The sequence below is a fragment of the Ursus arctos genome, unplaced genomic scaffold, assembly GCF_023065955.2.
Source record: "Ursus arctos isolate Adak ecotype North America unplaced genomic scaffold, UrsArc2.0 scaffold_22, whole genome shotgun sequence".
NCBI classification, from domain to species: Eukaryota; Metazoa; Chordata; class Mammalia; order Carnivora; family Ursidae; genus Ursus; species Ursus arctos.
Window position 1 is genome coordinate 3576657 of NW_026622897.1, and position 19217 is coordinate 3595873.

At 43.4% G+C, this 19217-nt stretch overlaps 1 protein-coding gene across 13 annotated transcripts in view; it reads right to left on the reverse strand.

Annotated features, from left to right (window-relative positions):
- Window positions 1–11463: 11463 nt before the first annotated feature.
- The window catches only part of KBTBD3 (kelch repeat and BTB domain containing 3), a 36608-nt gene continuing 28854 nt past the window's right edge, over window positions 11464–19217 (reverse strand). For 2 of the 13 annotated variants that reach the window (XM_026505861.4, XM_057316714.1), the window contains exons 3-4: window positions 17576–19127; window positions 11464–15742 (exon numbers count right to left, since the gene is read on the reverse strand). In XM_026505861.4, coding sequence (XP_026361646.1) covers window positions 15689–15742; window positions 17576–19127 — 1606 coding nt within the window. In that variant the 3' untranslated portion in view covers window positions 11464–15688. Of the gene's footprint in view, window positions 19128–19217 lie in introns of all 13 variants that reach the window. The other 11 variants (XR_007189621.2, XR_008960885.1, XR_007189624.2 and 8 more) reach the window with 11 other exon arrangements.

A 19217-nucleotide genomic window follows, 5' to 3' on the forward strand; every position in this document is an offset into this window, starting at 1 on the left:
TCACATGTGATTGGAAAGCATCCCTACCTTTTTTTTAAATCAGCAAAATGGTTTTGCAATCATGTGAACAAATCAAAAACCCTTAAAGGGATCCTATGGCTCATTGTTTCTTGATGAAGGTAATTTGAAAGAGGAAATAAAAATCAATTGTGCTTCTCTAAATAATAGAAAAACAGAGGAGAAATCAAAAAGGCAGTAAACTTGTACTGGCTGTTTGTTTTTATCTCCATAGAGCAAGCATATTTTTAATTTATGGTCAGCTGGGAGAGTCTTGATCTGCAGAATTGATCAGTAATGTAGTTCAGTCATTCTCAAGCTTTGAGGCATTCCATGTAATGAAGGAAGAATAATAATTCTCACGGGTGATAACCTTATAATGTTGAACCATGGCTAAGTTTGTTCCACTAATCGGATGGAAAACATGGGCCAAATAAAGTTCCCAAACCGCTACTTCCAAGTACGGACTCCCGGCATCGAGCATTCCAGTCAGTGCAATAATCTGGTTACTAAAGCTTTTCCGGGAGAGGCAATATGTCGCAGAATCCGTCGTGAGCTCATCTTCTCATCAGCTGTGTGTCTCCGGGCAAGATGTGCAGCTGTCACAGCCCTGCTGGCGCATCTGTTCCCTCCTGACAGCAGCTGAGCCGTCTGCGTGACTGTGAGGGTCAGAGGGACGCGCGCGGGCAGCCTGCCCTGGTTTCTCTGTTTCACTGCCTTCACCCGCGTGTGTTGCTGCGATGTCTGTCTCAGAAGCCAGGCTGGCCGTGTTGCTGTTGTTATCACTAACATCATCCTTGTTGCCAGTCTTTTTCTTTTTTTAAGATTTTATTTGTTTATTTGAGAGAGAGTATAAGCAGGGGGAGCAGCAGACGCAGAGGGAGAAGCAGACTTCCCACTGAGCAGGAAACCCCGTGCAGGACTCGATCCCAGGACCCTGAGATCACAACCTGAGCTGAAGGCAGACGCTTCACCGGATGAGCCACCCAGGTGCCCCTGCTGTTGCGGGTCTTACTCACACTGCTTGTTACTGCCGCCGACGGCCCAGGGGCCCACTGTTTCTTCACCAGGCTCCTGCAAAGGGCAACCTGTACTGTCACTTTTCTTAGGGTCCCTTTCTTCTAGATAAGCTTCCCTTGGGCATGGCTGGTGGAAACTTGAGTCCTGCACCAACCCACCCCATACCGGCCCACAGCCGTTGCTGCTTCCCCCCCTCCATCCGGAACCCCCGCAAGCACACACCACATTTCCTGCAGACCCTTGACTCCCCCGTTTCTTATTTGATGGCCCCACACTGTGTAGCTGTGCGTGGACAGGACTCCTCATGATCCGCTCTTACTTGTGACGGACTTCCCAGTAGGTACAACCTCCCTCCCAAGCCTAGGGACCCTGCATCTAAAGGTTCCTGTTGCTTGTAGATGACTTCTCTTCAGCACCTGCAAGTCTGTGACTGTGGAGTCCCCTCCTGTGTCGAGTCACAGGTCACATCTGGGGCCAGGCTTGCCTCTTGAAAGTAGCACATGGCTGTGCGGACCCAGCCCAGCTATAAGATGGCTTTGATTTGTCTTTCTAACAGGGTTAAAAAGGAAGGAAGACAAAAAGGGGAAGAAAGAAAACAGTGCCCTGCATTTTATTCCCTTTAAGAAAAAACATTTCAGCAAGTAGGCCATGTATATTTGCATCTTTAAAAAATTAAATCAATACAGTAATCAAACAAAAATCCATCAAGCTATGAAGTAGCAGAGCTAGAAATCTATGCTCTTTTTGATGAATACATTTAGTCAAGGGATAAAATGTTCAGAGGAAAGGCTAAATGAGTCCTTGGCTTTAAATAGATTTACCCTTGCAAATGCCATTTGTATATACAGCCTCTACTGCTAAAAGACATGATGGTCAAGAATGCAGTTCACTTTGCCACAAGATACCAGAACAAAACACTAAATACCCTCTTTGAGAATGCTGAAATGTTGTCACTCAGTGTTTACCGAACATCCACACGACAGACCGTGCTCTATGTGGTACTTGGGAACCACTGTAATCTTAATTAGAGCAGTTCTTGCCCTCAGAAAGTTTAGAATGAAGTAAACATTAGGTATGATACAAATATATTGACTTATTTACTATTAAGTATATAATTTGTTGGATCATTGAGCAGAGCTATTCTTTAAAAACTGTGTTACATCATACTCTTCTTATCTTTAAATTTGCACCCTAAGTTTAAAAGCAATAGAATTATATTTGAAAATAAATATACAAGTTAAATCTCAAAATTAGGGACACCCAAGTGGCTCAGTCAATTAAGTGTCCAACATTTGATTTCAGCTCGGGTCATGATCTTGGGGATCATGAGATGGAGCCCTGCATTGGGCTCTGCATTCAGCGTGGAGTCTGCTTGGGATTCTCTCCCTCTCCCTCTGTCCCTCCCAGCCCCTTTCTTTCTCCTTCAACTGAATAAATAAAACTTTTAAAAAATAGATTTCAAAATTAGAGTTTCAACAATAAAAACTAACCCTTCCATGGTACTCTTATGGACCTGGCATTATTATAAGTATTCTGCATATATTAACACACTGAATTCTCACAGTAACCCTATGGTGAGGACACAACTATTATTCCCATTTTCCAGAGATAGAAACAGAGTCACTGGGGTGCCTGGGTGGCGCAGCGGTTAAGTGTCTGCCTTCGGCTCAGGGTGTGATCCCGGCGTTCTGGGATCGAGCCCCACATCAGGCTCCTCTGCTATGAGCCTGCTTCTTCCTCTCCCACTCCCCCTGCTTGTGTTCCCTCTCTCGCTGGCTGTCTCTATCTCTGTCGAATAAATAAATAAAATCTTTAAAAAAAAAAAAAAAGAAACAGAGTCACTAAGATGCTAAATAGCTTCGTGACAGAGTCTCACTCCATATACCAAATTCCTAGGGATGGGAATTAAGGGTGCAGGAGGAATGACTTGTTCAAATAAAAATAATTTCACATTTCAAAACTGATTTTTAAACCTCTCAAGTGGTCACAAATATAGGACAACTAAAAGTATAAGATAAACACCAGTTTAAACAAATAAGACTTTCGGAAATAAATTTTTTGTTATAGGCATTTTCCTGATGAAGTACCTACTTTATCCATTATGGACTAATGCATTAACAGGCATCTATGTAGCAGATTTCTTTAGAAATGGGACATAGGTCAGAAAAGTAAAGAGGGAAGGCTAGCAGAGGGGAAAAGGGTAATTAACATGTCTTGACAATTTGACCTGGAACTGGTCGTAGAAAAGATGATTTAACTTCATTCATGATTTTACCACCTGGAGTAGTTACTGTTGATTACTCTCTCTAATGTATTTAACTGCTCTGTAATGTATTTAAATTTGTTTCAGCATTCGTTCTGGTATTGGTACAGATAAAATATACAGAGTTCAAATACCTCATTCAGTTATTCAACAATTTTTTTTTAAGTAAGCTCTACACCCAACATGGGGCTTGAACTCACAACCCTGAGATCAAGAGTTGAGCACTCTACTGAGTGAGCCAACCAGGCGCCCCTTGACAAATATTTATTAGGCACCTATCATGTACCCAGTAGTAGGTACTTGAGATAAGATCTTGAGATCAAATCCCTGCCTTAATGTAACTTAAGTAAATATAACTGTACGGTGTATATAATACACTGTATATATTATATATAATATATGTATATACGTATATATGTGTGTGTATATGTATATAATGTGTGTATATATGCATACGTGTGTGTGTGTGTCTAATACGCATTAGAAGATGAGCAGTGCCATGGGATAAAGGAAGAGCAGAGTGTTGGGGGTTGGAGGCTCTGGGGAAGGGGATGGTTGCAGGTTTAGCGTGTTTGGGTAAGTGTCATTCAGAAAGTGACATTTGCACTGAGCTTTGAAGTGGGAGATGGGAGCTGAGGGAAGAGCCTTCCAGCAAAGGAAACTGCCAGCATAGAAGGCCTGAGGAGGAGCCACCTGTTCTGAGTGAGTGGAGGGAGAATGTAGTAGGGGAGGAGGTCAAAGAGGTAGGAGGCAGTGGGCCTGCTGTGCGGGCTTTGGTTTTCTTAGAGAAATTTGGAGCCCTTGGAAGGTTTTGGGCAGAAGAGTGAAATGATCTGATCTCCATAGATCCTGATAAGACCACTGTGGCTGTTGAGTTGAGAACAGACTGTAGGGCTCTGAGGGGAAGCAGAGAGGTAGTCAGGAGGCTACTAGAATAATCCACATGAGATGATGGTGGCCCAGGGGGAGATAGAGGAGGTGGTGATTCTGGTTATTTTCTGAAGGGAGAGTTTACAGGAGTTCCTGATGGTTGGGACATAAGGTGTGAGCAAGGCAAGTTGAAGATGTCTACAAAACCTTTGGCCTGAGGAAATGGAAGGACATTGTCTGCATTGTAAGAAAGCATAGTAGGAGTTGAGCTTTGGAAACCTTAAGTTTTTGACGTCTATTAGACATCAAACAGGAGGTAATATGTAGGAATTTTGATGTAGGAACTTCGGAAGAGGTGTGGATTGGAACTATACATTTGGAAGCCATCAGCAAATAGATGGTATCGACCTTGGATGAGATCACCCAGGGAATTCGTGTGGAGGGAGCAGATAAGAAGTCTCAAGAGCTGGTCCCTAGGGCACTCTCACATCATAAGATCAGAGAGTAGAGAAGGAGCAAGCATAGCAGACTGAGCTGGAGTGAGGCCGCAGAAAAGCCAGAAGAGGGGGCGGTTCTGGAAGCCCCACAAGGCAAGTAAAAAGCTGCTGATAGGTCAGGTAAGAGAAGTATCTGGAGGCCACTGGTGCTCGTGACAGAAGCAGTTTTGGTGAAGTCATTGGCAAAAGCCTGAGAGAAGAAAGATAAGACATGGATGCATGCAGAGAAATGGGGCCGTTGCTGGAATGCATATGGCGTCCGCATGTTTGTGTGCTGGTAGGAATGATCCATAGGACGGGGAAGATGGAGGGAGGAAGGATTGCTGAGGTGAGAGGGGTGTAATCTCACAAGAACACTGCATCTACAGCAGCCCCCTCATCTGTGGTTCACTTTCCAGTTACCATGGTCACCTGCGGCCCGGAAGCACATGACCCTCGTCCTGATGAGCTGTCAGAAGATGGTCCTGGAATAGCCTGGCGTGCCTCAGTGCCTGCCTCACTCTCCTCACCACATAGGCATTTTATCCCCTCCCGTGATCACTGGAATAACGGTGAGTCCAGTATGATGAGATATTTTGAGAGAGAGAGAGATACCATATTCCCATTACTTTCATTACAGTATGTTGTTACAGTTCTTCTATTTTATCATTAGTTGTTCTTGGTGATCTCTTACTGCGCTCAGTTTATAAATTAAACTTTATCATAGTTGTGTGTGTATATAGGGCAAAACACAGTATACTAGGGTTTGGTACTATTTGTGGTTTCAGGCCTCCCCTGGGGGTCTGGGAACGTAACCCTGGTGGGTAAAGAGATGAGGATGCTGGTGGGTGGGTAGGTTGGTGGTGGGAATTTATAGATGTTCTCATCAGGCCACTTTTGCTCAGTTTTGGTTTTGCCAAGTGTGACAAAGCAAGAGAGGAGCAAAGAGTTGGAGCACGGGAGTTGTCCCGAAGTCTGACGGAACGTAAGCCACCTTTACTGCACAACGTAATTTTACCTCACAGTCCTGACGGAAAGAGGATCCAGAGGCAGGGCTTTGAGGGAACGTGGCTGCCAAGCACAGAAAGCACACGGATGCTAGGCGGCAGGGGAGGAGAGGCGAGGCTGGAAGGAGGCCACGTTCGGATGTGTGAGGACTTACTTCCTGAAGAGAACGCACGGCTGAGTTAGTGCGGTGGTCGGTTGTTAAAAACGGCGACGATAGATCCTGCCTCTCTGCTTCTGTACTCTCTCCAGTATTTCTTTGCTGTTGGCTTTAGAGTCGATTTTCCACCCCTTGAGTCTGTTGTTTTGTGAAGGGCTGTGACCAGTAGAATGCAGACGTGGCGTCTGGGGCGCCTGAGGCCAGGTCTCGAGGCCCCAGTGCTCCTCTGTGTGTTAGAGGGGTGTCAGTCCCTGGGGAAGAAGCCAGGCTGTCCTGCTGGGGGGAGAGGCCCAGACACAGCCCTACGCTGGCCAGTGCGGTAGCCACTAGCCACACGTGACTACTGGGTACTTGTCACGGGACTGGAACCTGAGAAATGGAATCTTTCGTCTTGAACAGTTTTGATCAGTACTGTTTTCGGTGTAAATAGCCACAGGCAGCTAGCACTTCCTGGAGCGGACAGCGCCGTCCTAGCGGGCACAGACCACAGGGACGCGAGGGCCCCATGAACGAGAACGGAGGTGTCCCACTGAGGGGAGGGAGGGAGCCCCCAGCCCTGGGTGAACCCTCCAGCCACCAGTGTGTGGAGCAGAGCCAAGCCGTCCCTGCTAACCCTGCCTGGATGCCTGACCTGCGGCAGCATGAGCAAGAAGGGTGTCTTCAGCCGCTAAATTTGAGGTAGCTTGTCATGTGGCCATGGAGGTGGCCAGTAGGTAACTGGGGGAGACGTGGTGGCATGAAGGGCCTGCCATCCAGCGAGGGCCTGTCACGCCTTCCTGCTACATGCCTTTCCATTCAAATGATGGTAACTGGTATTCCATGGAAGTGCTGACTGCACCAGGACCCAGTGGAAGAAATTTGGGTGTTCGAAGTAGAATGGGCAAGGAGAAACCGCTCTCACTTATTGAGGACTGGGGTGTTCAGGTGCACCGCCGCTCAGAAAAATCCGTATGGTCCCATGGAGTAACAAGGCAGAGCAAGGACGCCTGGGCCCTGCTTCTGCATTTGAGGGGCTCTTCTTTGGACTTGGCAGAACCTGTGAGCCTTGCACCCTCCCACTCCCCACAGGACACACTCCTGTTCTGTTCTGTTTTGTTTTCCCTCAAAGACATAGACTGTCATAACTCCTGGCCTTGGTTTTCGGTGTAGCCCACTTAAGGCCAGAGGGGGTGGCTAGAGAGCGGGACTGAGCAAGGGTCGTTTACAGCTGTTGGCCTGACTCCTCTTAGAAAAGCACCAGTTTCTACCCCTCCCCCCCCCCCCCCCCCCCGTCACTGAGGTGTCAACTCCGCATCCTGTAGATCCCCCGGTGTCCTCGGTCACATGGAATTGACACTCCTTGCCTCTGCTTTCCTTTACCGCCCCGATGCTGCATTAAGTACATCTGCAGGGTCAAGGAGGGCCCGTGAATTATTAATGAGATGGATCAGTGTATCTGAGTGGAATTTTCCCTCCTGACTGTCCTCATGCTGCATTTCCAAATGTCCATTAGCTGACCTCTCCACCCTTTAAGTCCGTGCTATTTTGGTGAGGATGTATACTTGGGGAACAGATGAGAAATGGTACCCTCTCTCAACTGACAGGTGAAAAAATATTGAAGTTGTGCTCTGCATGGTCTGTGATACATCATGTAGGCTGGATACATATCCCAGGGTAGAAGATTATTGAGAACAGTTTGAATTTTGTTCAAAGATTTACACATTTTTCTGCATTGCATTTTAAGCAAATAAAATATTCAATAGATCTGAGGTTCCTGGTAGACTGCTAAGATCCCTCACTCATTTTAGGGCCATTCTGAGGTTCTGGGATCTGGGTCGTCTGACCCCTGTGCTCATGCGTGTGCAGGAGAGTGGGCTTCATTCTCCGTTTGGCATCAGCCAAGGAGCTGAGGTTGCACTTGAGAGCTGTGGGTCAGGGAGCAAAAGGGAATTCTCATGTGCATGGGGCAGATGTGGAAGTCAAGGCAGAGCAAGGGAGAGAGAAGGAAGAAGAGGAGAGAGAAAAACAAAAGGGGGGCGAAAAACCCAATCTGGAAAAACTGGTAGAGGCAGGAAAATACTCAGTGAGTTCAAGGAGAACAGGGAACACATCTGATTTTCTTGCTATCACACCTCCATGCCTACTACAGTGATGACACAGGTCGGCAGGACAAGAAGCAGCTGTCGAATGAATAGCTTACTAAATGAGAAACTTGTGGTTGAGCCTAAGAAGGAATATTTAGGGCCAAGTCCAAGCTACACTGTGCATTAGCAGTGTTTTACTTTGTCCCATCTGTTCCCTCTGCCGAGGTAGAAGTGGTACTTCTTAGATTTAAAATTTTATCTCTAATTGTAGAATTTAAGACTGGTAGCATGGTGAAGGGTTAGGGGAAGATGGTCCTGCTTAAATCAAGCAAGAAAAAAGAGCGGGAGGAGACACGGAAGTTTATTGAACATTTCCCATTGGCAAGCACGTCACACCCATTGTTTTATTTAATTCTCACAACATTTTGTGGGAGGTACAACCGGTACCCCAGTTTTACTGACAAAGAAGCTGGGGCACAGAATGTTGAAGTAACTTTGTCAAACTCATGCGGCTTTTAAAGCACTGTCTGTGGAAGAGCCACGAGCTGGCCTCTCCACCCGGAACCAGTGTGATTCCCGACTTGCTTACCGATAAGAAGTCTTTGCAGTGCTTATTGAAAATATGAGTTCCCAGGACCCGAATCTAGAGCTTACGAAATCAAAATATGCAAGAATGAGGTCCTGGATTCTGTATCTTTAGCTGGCACCCTAGATGATTGGTTTTTTGAAGCAAGTTTGAGGAACACTGTGGACACTGTATGTTCCTGGTAGATACCCCATTACTAGAATTCCTGGTTAGAGCTTCAATATGTCACTTATCCATAGAAGAAATTTAGATGCTTGGAACTGTTGAATAATTGTCTTTGTAAAAATTCCTAGAAACAAGAGTATACATTAGTTTGTGATTGTAAGAGGAACGTGAACTGTGTTTAAATGGAAGAATACTATGGCAACATTCTATTCCTTTAGGAACAGATACAAGTTGAATACTATTTGTAAAAGAAACAAAAAATTTACTGATTTGTTTAAAGGTTGTTTTAAAAAGATCTATTAATAGTTTGAGTTCCAATTAATGTTTCATAACATAAAAGGGTGGTTAATCTCGTAAAGGAAAACATTAAGGCTAATTGGATTTTTGAATCTGAAAAGCCCACAGGGAAAGCCTTTTCTTGATTAAAAAAAATTAGCTTATTTTACAGCATACATTTTGGTCAGGGTTAGGGAAGGGTAATTAACTTCCCATGGAAGATTCACTAATTAACACTAGAGCAAAATCAGGCTACACAACAAGCCTTGAACTTGGAGGAAATGCAAAAATATTTATCAGGTGCAGTGCAGTGGAATCTAGCACTATAAATACTGGGATGATCTCTTTAATATTAATGGCTAAATTCTATTTTAAGATAGGTCCCACAGATTTCTTTAGTTTTTTTCATGAATATTATTAGGTTTGCTCTCTTGGGTCTAGTTTCATCAAGATTTGTGGAAGTCTTTAAGATTGCAAAATTTAATAAATGCAAACAAATTTTATCCTGGAAACATGGGTTTTATACAAGTATTTAAAAATACAGCCTGCAGTTTTAATTAATTAAGTCTCATTAAGTAGATTGGTTTAGTGCCACATTGCCTAAAAATCCAGTATTTTGTAGTTTCAAAAACTATTTTGTAGTTTCAAAAGCACTTTATAAGCATTACTTTGATTCTACATAGTGAAAGTAGTATACTTTTTAGGATTATTGTTTTTTTCTGTAAAATATGCATATAAGTCGATTAAAATCTATATATTGGATAAATTGCTACAAGTAGTTTTTGCTAGAACTTACTGCGTACTTCATATTGTAAATGTGTGAGAGCCTGTAGCAGAGTAGTAAGGAACTCTTAGTGATTGGTAAGGGGATGAACTGCTAGTTTAAGTGTTCTTTGCAGTTTATTTTCTGTAAGTATGGAGATTACATTTTGTCACTGAGGAGCTTTTCTCTTTTTTCCTATGGGGGATGGGGAGGGCAAATTCAGGTAGATTTAGAATTTGGGGAAAGAACTTCAAATGGCAGTACATCAGACTGAGACTGTTAACCATTCTGTTTCATGACGTAAGAATAAATCTTCCCTGGAGACCCTTTGAGTATTAAAATGTTGACCAAGAGAGGAGACCTCTTATTTGAGGGCAGCAAACCCAATACGTGGTAGCAAGCTAATTCCCTAGTGTTACTGATTCTTTCCTTCCTTCCTTCCTTCCTTCCTTCCTTCCTTCCTTCCTTCCTTCCTTCCTTCCTTCCTTCCTTTTTGTGAGAGAGAGAGAGCAAGCAGGGGACAGACCTCTTATTTGAGGGCAGCAAACCCAATACGTGGTAGCAAGCTAATTCCCTAGGGTTACTGATTCTTCCTTCCTTCCTTCCTTCCTTCCTTCCTTCCTTCCTTCCTTCCTTCCTTCCTTCCTTCCTTTTTGTGAGAGAGAGAGAGCAAGCAGGGGACAGAGTAGTGGAGGGGCAGAAGGAGAGAGAATCTTAAGCAGACTCCATGCAGAACACAGAGCCTGATGTGGGGCTCAATCTCACGACCCCAAGATCATGACCTGAGCCAAGACCAGGAGTCGGACGCTTAACCAACTGAGCCACCCAGGAGTTCCTACCTTTATGTTTCTAATAAGCTTTTGAAAGTCTTTTGTGTAGGGGATTAAAGAGAAGGGAATGAACCCAGGTTTGAGGGCAAAGTGAATAGCAGATGCTGGAGGCAGATGGGGAATTGGAGGCAAGAAGAGAATGTCTGGAGCAGTAAGTCTGGACCAACGGTTAATGAGAGAGTGCCAGAGAGCCTTGGAAATTCGGAGAAGGCAGCTGGCCTTATGCAGTCCTGTGGGATAGGGACCAAGTTGGTTTTTCAAGGGTTGGGTTTCTGAGGAAGAACTCTGTTTCCACCTGGAGAGTAGAACAGAGAGGGACCTGGGAGCCAAGGTCAAGGTCACTAGTAAACCACAGCTCACCACACAGGAAAGCCAGAGACATGGTGGAAAATGGGCCTCTGCAGAGTGGAAAAATGACAGGAATTGGAATTGAGAGATCTGTCCAGTGTAAACACATGAACAGTCTTTCCATGGTACCACTCAGTCTCTCAGGCTCCGGACCCCATCACTAACCTCCCCCAGGCATCTGGGCTTGTGGGCTTAGGGAGGAGGCTCATTGCCAGAAGCTGGCTGGTGCTTGTGCGCCTCGTATCCAGGGAGGCAGGGGTGGCCACGTGCATGGCCCTGCACATCCAGCTTCTTCTGCTGCCATCGTTTGTGGCTCATGGACCTGTGGTCAGCTTTCTTAGCTCCCTTAGGGCCTGGGGGTGGTCTCTCACATACCCGTGACTCCTCTGAAGTCTAAGGGGTGCTGTTCTTTCGGACAGGGGTGTCCGCCTTGAAGCACATACAGGACCCGTTCTCACAGCTACGGAGGCCCCTTCTGGCATCTTCCCCCCAAACTTCCACCACCACACTCTGGAATCCTGAGACTCCTCAGAGTGCTCAGGGCATCCGGGAGGGGGGTTGCGAGAAGATGAGAACCTCAGCTCCTGCCTGTGCCTACCGCTTTTATTTCCAGTAACAATAAATACACAGAGAAGGTGTTCTTTTCTGAGATACACTTTAATAAATTATTATTGTACAGAATTGAAATGTTTCACTACATGTTAATATGGTTCACATGGACCTGCAAAAATTCTGATTTTATTTCTCAAAGCTGATTTCTCAAAGCAAAAGCCCACATTCCACTAATAGGGAAATGAAGAAAATCTGCGTATGCAGTGTCTGGTGGCTTGGAGCACCAGCTCCCCGAGTGCGGAAAATGTCACTGAGGCTATTAGGCTTTAATGGGGGACAAAAGCGGGTTGCACGTCCACTAAGGGAATTTGCAGCCATTGTCTTGTATACGATCACCTTTGAAAGGAAACATGGAATGAGATATTATAATTAAAATTCACTGAGAACAAATAGTCCCTAAGCACTAAAAAATTAGGTGGATAAATGACTTTGAATCTATAATTTTACTTTCAAGAACCAACTATACCTCTATTATGCAACTGTGCGTGTTCTCCCGCGGTGGGCAGCGCGCTGTGGGGTGCAGTCTTGCTCTCAACACATGCTCTGTTATTAACTCTCCATACACTAACAGATTGCAGTTGTGTAAATTACCCAACCCCATTTTCTCAGACTTTGAACAGGAGAAAGATCTCAAATATTACAAAAAGAACACACACATTCATACATAACTAAAGTATGATGTGACAGCATTCTAAGATGTAAAATCCTAAAGTAGATCAAAATTATTTCCTTTGTACATGAAAATAAGTTGCAAAATATACAGTTACAACAGACCTATTCAGTAACAGTATGGCTGTAACATCTATTTGTTGCACACATCGGCTCAACAGAGTATCAGTTCACTGGATGTCTCATTATATGCAAGCACTGTGCTAATTGCTAGGTCCAGATATGATGAATATATTGTTCCTATTCCTAAGAGCTTCCAATTAAATGAGGAAGACAAACATGTAAAGAAATATTTATGCCACCACGTGATACTCAGGGAACTGTATTCGGAGTTATTCCAGCCGCCTTGTTACCCTTGGAATCGACAGCATAATTTGGTGAGCTAGTTGGACAGCTGTGGTAGGGAATGTGGTCAAAGCTAATGGGATGGATAACGTGACCTGGCTCACGGCATTCCTTAACAATGGCGTCGGTCACGGAAATAGCCGGCTCTGTCTGGTCAGACTGACGGGGTAGGTGAAGCTCCGCACTTAGACCCTTGTTACCGTAAGGCTAGTCTTTACTGATTTGTAAGCAAATCGTCCTCCCATTTACCACCAAGGATGTGACTGCTTTGGTTTCTATTTTTTGTGTACTTTTTAAGGTGTTTATCAGAAGTGCTTTTAAGAGTCTGAAAACCCTATCTAATGGCAAATGATTGAAAGACTTACTAAAATTTGGCTTTAGAATTCCTCTCCCAGAAAACTTGTGTTTGTAGTTATGCTGATGGTGGGGTGGTGGTGCTGCTGCGGGGGGAGTTAAAAGGAGAAAGACCCAGCAAGGCCGTGGCTCAGACTGGATTTATAAGGACTAGAGAGCTGGATTATCAAGAGAGTCTGCAGTGGTGGTCATGCTTAGCCCACCCGAAAGGTGAGAGAATTAGGGCAGATTTTCTGAGGCACCTGTGCAAGGAAAGGCATGGAACCCCAGCCGTTGTGGCAGGTTTTAAAGAGCTAAGCATTTCAACAAGCAGGAAAATGATGCCTTGATTTTAAAGGAAGAGGAGAGATGCTACTGCTTTGAACACTCGTGGCGACAGCTCGCGAGGACCAGGGCCTGGAAGCTATGCCCGGAGGCAGCAGTGCTGTCAGTGTGAGCAGTAACAGAACTTTTCAAAAATGAACGCATCAAGCTCTTTCTTCCTGAAAGAACTGAGAAATTGAAAAAAAAAAAAATCATCTGTCAGGGTGAATCATCTGATCGGGGTGTTTTGGAATTTAGAGGGGCTTTCTCTCTAGCACGTCAGAAGCTGTGTTAGATTCTAAGGCTATTTTCAAGTTTGAATATGAGCCTAGGATTTAGAAGAGTTTTCTCTTGATAAATGCGTAATAGTATCATCCTATGATTATATTCCCTAACTAGATAATAAATTTGATTAAGCATCCTAGTGCCATCAAACAGAATTGATTTATAAACACATCTAGGTTTTTAGGATATAAAGATATTCTTTGAAATCATATAATCTTTAAGTAGATTATAAATCATTGCATTTAACTAGATTGCAACATTTGCAGCAAAACAGGAACTAATTCAGGAGAAAATTTTAGGTGCTGGTCTTTCTGATTCTACTATCTGTGAAACAAATGTGCACACACAGTAGAGAGAAAGAAAACGCCCTATTAGCAGTGCACTAGAAATGTCAGCACCATTTACAGATTTTTCCTGAGTGATTAAAAAAAAAAAGAAAGAAAGAAAGAACGAAGAACAAATTCCCTTCAATAAGACTGCTCCTGAACTGGGGCAGTCGTAGACTCAGGGGCTAGTGAACCCCTGAGTTTGCAGAGCCACTGAAATCAAGTTCTGCAGAGCCTGAAGTGCTCAGTAAACTGGAGGAGGGAGTCCTCAGTCGTATGGCAGAGAACGAGTACGATGGAAATGTGTAAAGAGCATGTGGAAATCTTTGGTCGTCTACTGCTGTGTAGGAAATACCGGGTTGACATCCCCCGTGGGGCACGTCTGAGGACTCGTCTTCTTCTGAATATGGCTTTGTAAAGTGAAGTCAAGTGATTTCTTAGGTTGACTGGAAATCTGCTTCCCTATAAATTCCAGCCTTTCGTTTTAGGTTGCCCTCCAGGGCTGCCCACCAGAAGACGTTTTAACATTTTCAATTCTAAATATAAAAGACCTTCCAAACACGGAATCCAATTAAACTGAGAATGAGGACCGAAAAGTAACACCACGTCGTCAACAACATACCTCATCGTTACATTGCCTTTACTCCTCCCCACTCTCAGAATGTCAACACTGCTTCTCTCTCTGCTTGACTCTGAGTTTCTCAACGGTGCCCCTGGAGCTGGGTACACTGTACAGACACCCAGTTGCTCTTGGTATCTCGGAAAAACGGAATCGTGCTGCGGGGTGTGGTCGCTCTGGAATCACACTGTCGCTTGGCCGGGCAGCACGGCGGAGTACTGCTGCGCTAAACACTTCCTGCCCGCCCGGAACCGGACTTGAGTGTTCCGGGGAGGGTGAGCTTTGATTCTGCAAATCTTCTTCCTATTGTCAGTCTCACAAGAAAGAGATGAACAGAAGGTGCTCCACATTTCAAATCAAGTTTGCAGATCACTCCAGGAGTGTCCATTAACTTTGAATTGATCTCATATAAATGTTGAATTTAATCATCTTTATATATAATAATGCCATATACCCACTTTCAATTTTAGAAGATTTTACCATATTAGAATTTTTTTTTTGCGTGCATAACCCAAATGTAGTGGAGCAAGACAAATGATAAAGGATTCAGAAATATTTAACAGAATTTTTCCACAAGAATGAAAGCCATCTGGGTAATGAGCACAATTATTTTATCTCTTACGATGCAACACTGGCTGAAGGAGGATCATGAAAGGAAAGCAGACTTGAGAGAAAAAAAAAAGACTCAGGGAAGAGGCCATAGATAAAGGGATGTGTTATTTCCTCTTACCTAACTTTAGACAGGAATACAGCTCTTTCTGGGGGTACTGAGAATAAGCTTGAGAGATCAGAGACTTGCCTTCAGAGATCCAGAACGGGGTGAGGCCAGAATGACAGACCTGGTTCTTGGGCAGTGAAGCCAGGGGTCGGCAAGGTGAGAAAGATATGAGCAGTTCAGTCACGGACCACGTGTGCATGGGGCTGGGCTCCTCGAGGAGGCAGAACAGTCAACCATTTGTCAGTACGGCAGACAGATAATGAAAGTGCCACCTTTACAAGAAGATGCAAGATTAGAACAAGATCGGTTATTAACGGAGCCACGCCCAGCACGCTCTGCTCTGGTGCGAAGGATGAAGGACAGTAAATAAAGGAAGAGTCTGGGTGCTGGTGACCGCACAGAGTACTTCTCGCAGTTACAACGGACAAAGAGCACTGAGTTGCGGATGTAAAGGGATGGCAATGAGGAAAAAATGATTAACAAGTAAACTGCAGCCACTGTAGAAAAAAGGCAGCAAGCCCTGTGTGTTAGAAAGTCTATTAAATCAAATGCAGAGGGAGCTACCTAGGCCTTGTTTCTAGAAACATTACCACGAATCAACGGCCAATGAGAAGACTGGCGGACATCAAGGTGATCTAATAATGAAACGAGATCGGGAAGGGATTCTGTTCTGCCTTAGTTTCTCCTTTCTGGAAGAGATTAACAATTCCTACAGTTAGTAATTAAAACAGTATTTATTTTAAACCTACTTTAATTATTTATATACGTTTAACAGTTCAGTAAACCCACAGATAGGTCATTCACTGTGTTATGGTCTTTCTTAAATAATTTGTTTCCAAAGCCACAAATATACACACAAACCCTTCACTGAATTATCTTTCTTTTCTTGCACACATGCACACACACACACACACACACACACACACACAGGAAAGGGCAGAGCCAACTTAGGAAGGAAGGCCACCAATTCTACAGAATACTTTTTATGCAACTGTCATATGATTAGGGACAGTCCAATTTTGGAATTGCATGATCATGTAGTCTAATATCCTGTCCTATTTTGAAAAAAATATATTTGAAGCTTATGACTGTGCAGACTTATATGGTATAATAAAAGGACCTTTATTTAGGTATATTTCCACTTTTAAAACCTGATATGGTTATATCTTTTAAACTTCTGAAAGAAACATACCCTCTTGCAACACAGAATCCTCCTACCTGAGAACAAGGATGATTGATATTCTTACTTTTTTTGGGTTAAAGATGATTAAGCATCTAAACAGATATAGGAGGTTGTGAATATGATCAATACCAAAAAACCTAGTCATTTTTAAAAAAAATTGTGTAAATAATTCACTATGAATAATTTACATAAGTAGTAAAGCAACACGGTGCTTTACAGTTGGTCTATGTCATCAAATAAAATGGATATGGTACTAATTTAAATGTTGAAATTTCTTATTGCAACTCAGATTTGGACATTTAAAAATTTAAGAAATGCAACATAAGGATACAGTTCTCTAGAGGTCAGATTTCCTACATCCTCAATAATGTTGGAACCTGGCAAGGATACAGAAAAAGTATTTGAGGACTACCCTCAGAATCCAAGAATTTCACTCAGTGGGTTACATGTTAAGATAGACTCAAATTGGGTGTAACTTAGAACTAATAATTAAATCAAGAATGTTAATTTACTGAGCTTGAGCCAGAAAATAAGAAAAATATGATATTGCTAGAAACTGAAACCAACTAACACTGAGAACTAATAGAATCAGCAATTCTAAAAGCATTTCAGTACTTGCCATTGGCGTTCTGGCATGATAGCATGGTACGTCGTGCTCTTAATGGGAGTTGAATCATACAAAAAACGTCAGGCCATGTTTAGGGTACAGCTTAGACGGCTGGGGATATAGAAAAGTTTACCTGACCAAAAAAAAAAAAAAAAAAAGGGGTGAAAAAATGGAAGGGCTTAAAAGAAGCTAAGCCATGATCGGAAAGGATAGGAATTCAGCAACTCTCATTCCTGTAGTAACGGGACAGGCTTCTTACTGCTTTCTAATTTAATTTTCACTTTATCTAATATAGTGTGCAAATAATCCATTTTCCCTACCTAAAGAGATTTTTCCCATCTATGTGGTACAAATCTGTTCTTACTAGTCTTTCATGGATAAAGTACTCTAAAAATCAAGACATCAATGCCTGTGAGTTTTATTTACATCTGAGAATACTAAGTATTCTAGATTCTCCAAGATTAAGTTATATTCAGTATAATTTTTGGTAAATGTACTTTGTGTTTTAAGTTTCTGGCAGCTGCTACGTCAGATATATTGTACATTCATAGGATTCTCTAACAGACGGTACATTTTATTTTACTAAGAGGTAAAGACCTTGTTACCAACTATTAAGGTTAACAGATTTACAGTAGGTTTCTAGAACTGGAATAGTTTAGAATGTCTCAGCACATCCTCCTTTCAGAAATGATTAGAAAACCATGGGTCTCTGTATTTATTGAACTGAATCACCTGGCAGTAAAATTCGGTTAAGGCTCTCGGCATCGGTGAGACTTCTTCCCACTCAGATCTGCCGCTGTGGTAGACTTGCACTTCGTCTGTGATTTCATCTGGTGCGTAATCACCACCTAAGATATAAATTTTATCTTCAATTCCAACGGCGCCTGCATTAAAGCCTGCACATTCAAAAGAGCCTTCCCCCTTCCAGACACAAGTATCCGGACAGAAACTATACACCTTGTAGGTGGAAAGGTCACATATGTACAGCGTGCAGTTTACTGGGACAGCTTTAATCAGCGTTGCATGAAAAAACTGCCCGAACTCTGCTACCAGTTCAGACCACTGGTCAGTGGTCGCATTGTATTTAAAAAAGCAGTCGAGTGATGGGTTAAAGGCATCTGTAATCTCTACCTCTGACCCAAGAACATAGATTACGTTCTGGCACGCGCTTGCTTCGGGGTAGTATATGCCCCGGGGCAACGGGCTAACAGACATCCATTCTTTGGAAAGAGGGTTGTACGACTCAACAGCTAAGAGACTTTTAATGTCCTGAGACCCTTTGGTCTTTCCACCAATGACAAATAATCTGTTGAGCGCCAGAACTGATGTGTGCATGGTTCTTGGTGTCTTCATAGTGGACACCAGGAAGCAGTCGTTTTTCACCGGACAGTAGCACCAGGTTTGATCGGTCGCGTCGTGATAGGACTCTGCGATGTGAAGCCGCACGGTTCTGCAGCACGGCCCTTTGCAGCCCCCTGTCAGGAATATTTTCTCTCCGTAGCTAGACAGACTAGACCCTGGCAAATCGATCAGGTGTGACTGTGGCAGGACTTTCCACGAATCACTATTGATATTATAGCAAAATGTATATTGGTCGCCTCCATTTTCCTCGGTTTTGTGAACAAATATGTATTTTTCAGTGGTGGATGGTCGAGCATCAGGGAAGAGTCCACCAGAACCTTGCACACACTTAACGGCATCCATGATCATGTCAAAACAGTTTGTGCTTTTGAGTAAACACTCTTCGTTGAGCAGACAGTCTTTAAGGGTCTCCTCAGATAACTGATGTAATCGTACTTTTTTAATCAAATAAGGCAGATGCTTTTGCCTTGTTTCTAAGTTATGTTTGGTCCAACTAAGGACAACTTTCAGTACAGTTTCTTCTTCAGGGACATTTAACTCATCTGATTCCAGGCATTTTTGCAGGACTCCAAAATTCATCTCTAAGAAATCACTGGATTTAAATAGCAGGGAAAAGTGGTTCTGTACAAAGTATAGTGCGTGATCGAACAAGCGTGGGGAGCCATAGCTGTCTGATATAGCCAGTAACTGTAAACAGTTGACAAGGTTAATACTTTTTATTAAAAAGTCACTGCAAGCTTTGGCTAGGAAGGAGACTTGAAGAAATGAGGACAACTGGAAGAACATCTCCACATTATCATCTGTTATCTGTGTTCTCCCGGTATAGGCGTAGTCGAGGAAGGCCTTCACGGCTTTGGAGGACAGATTAGTGATGGTGACGCTCCCACCGTCTCTCTCTCTCATGTTTACTTCAAACATAGCCCTGCGACAGTAAAGAACACAGAAGGACAAGTGGGAAGAGGTCATTCCATGCTAGTTTTCAACATGACCTTCCAGATGCTTCCTTTACCCT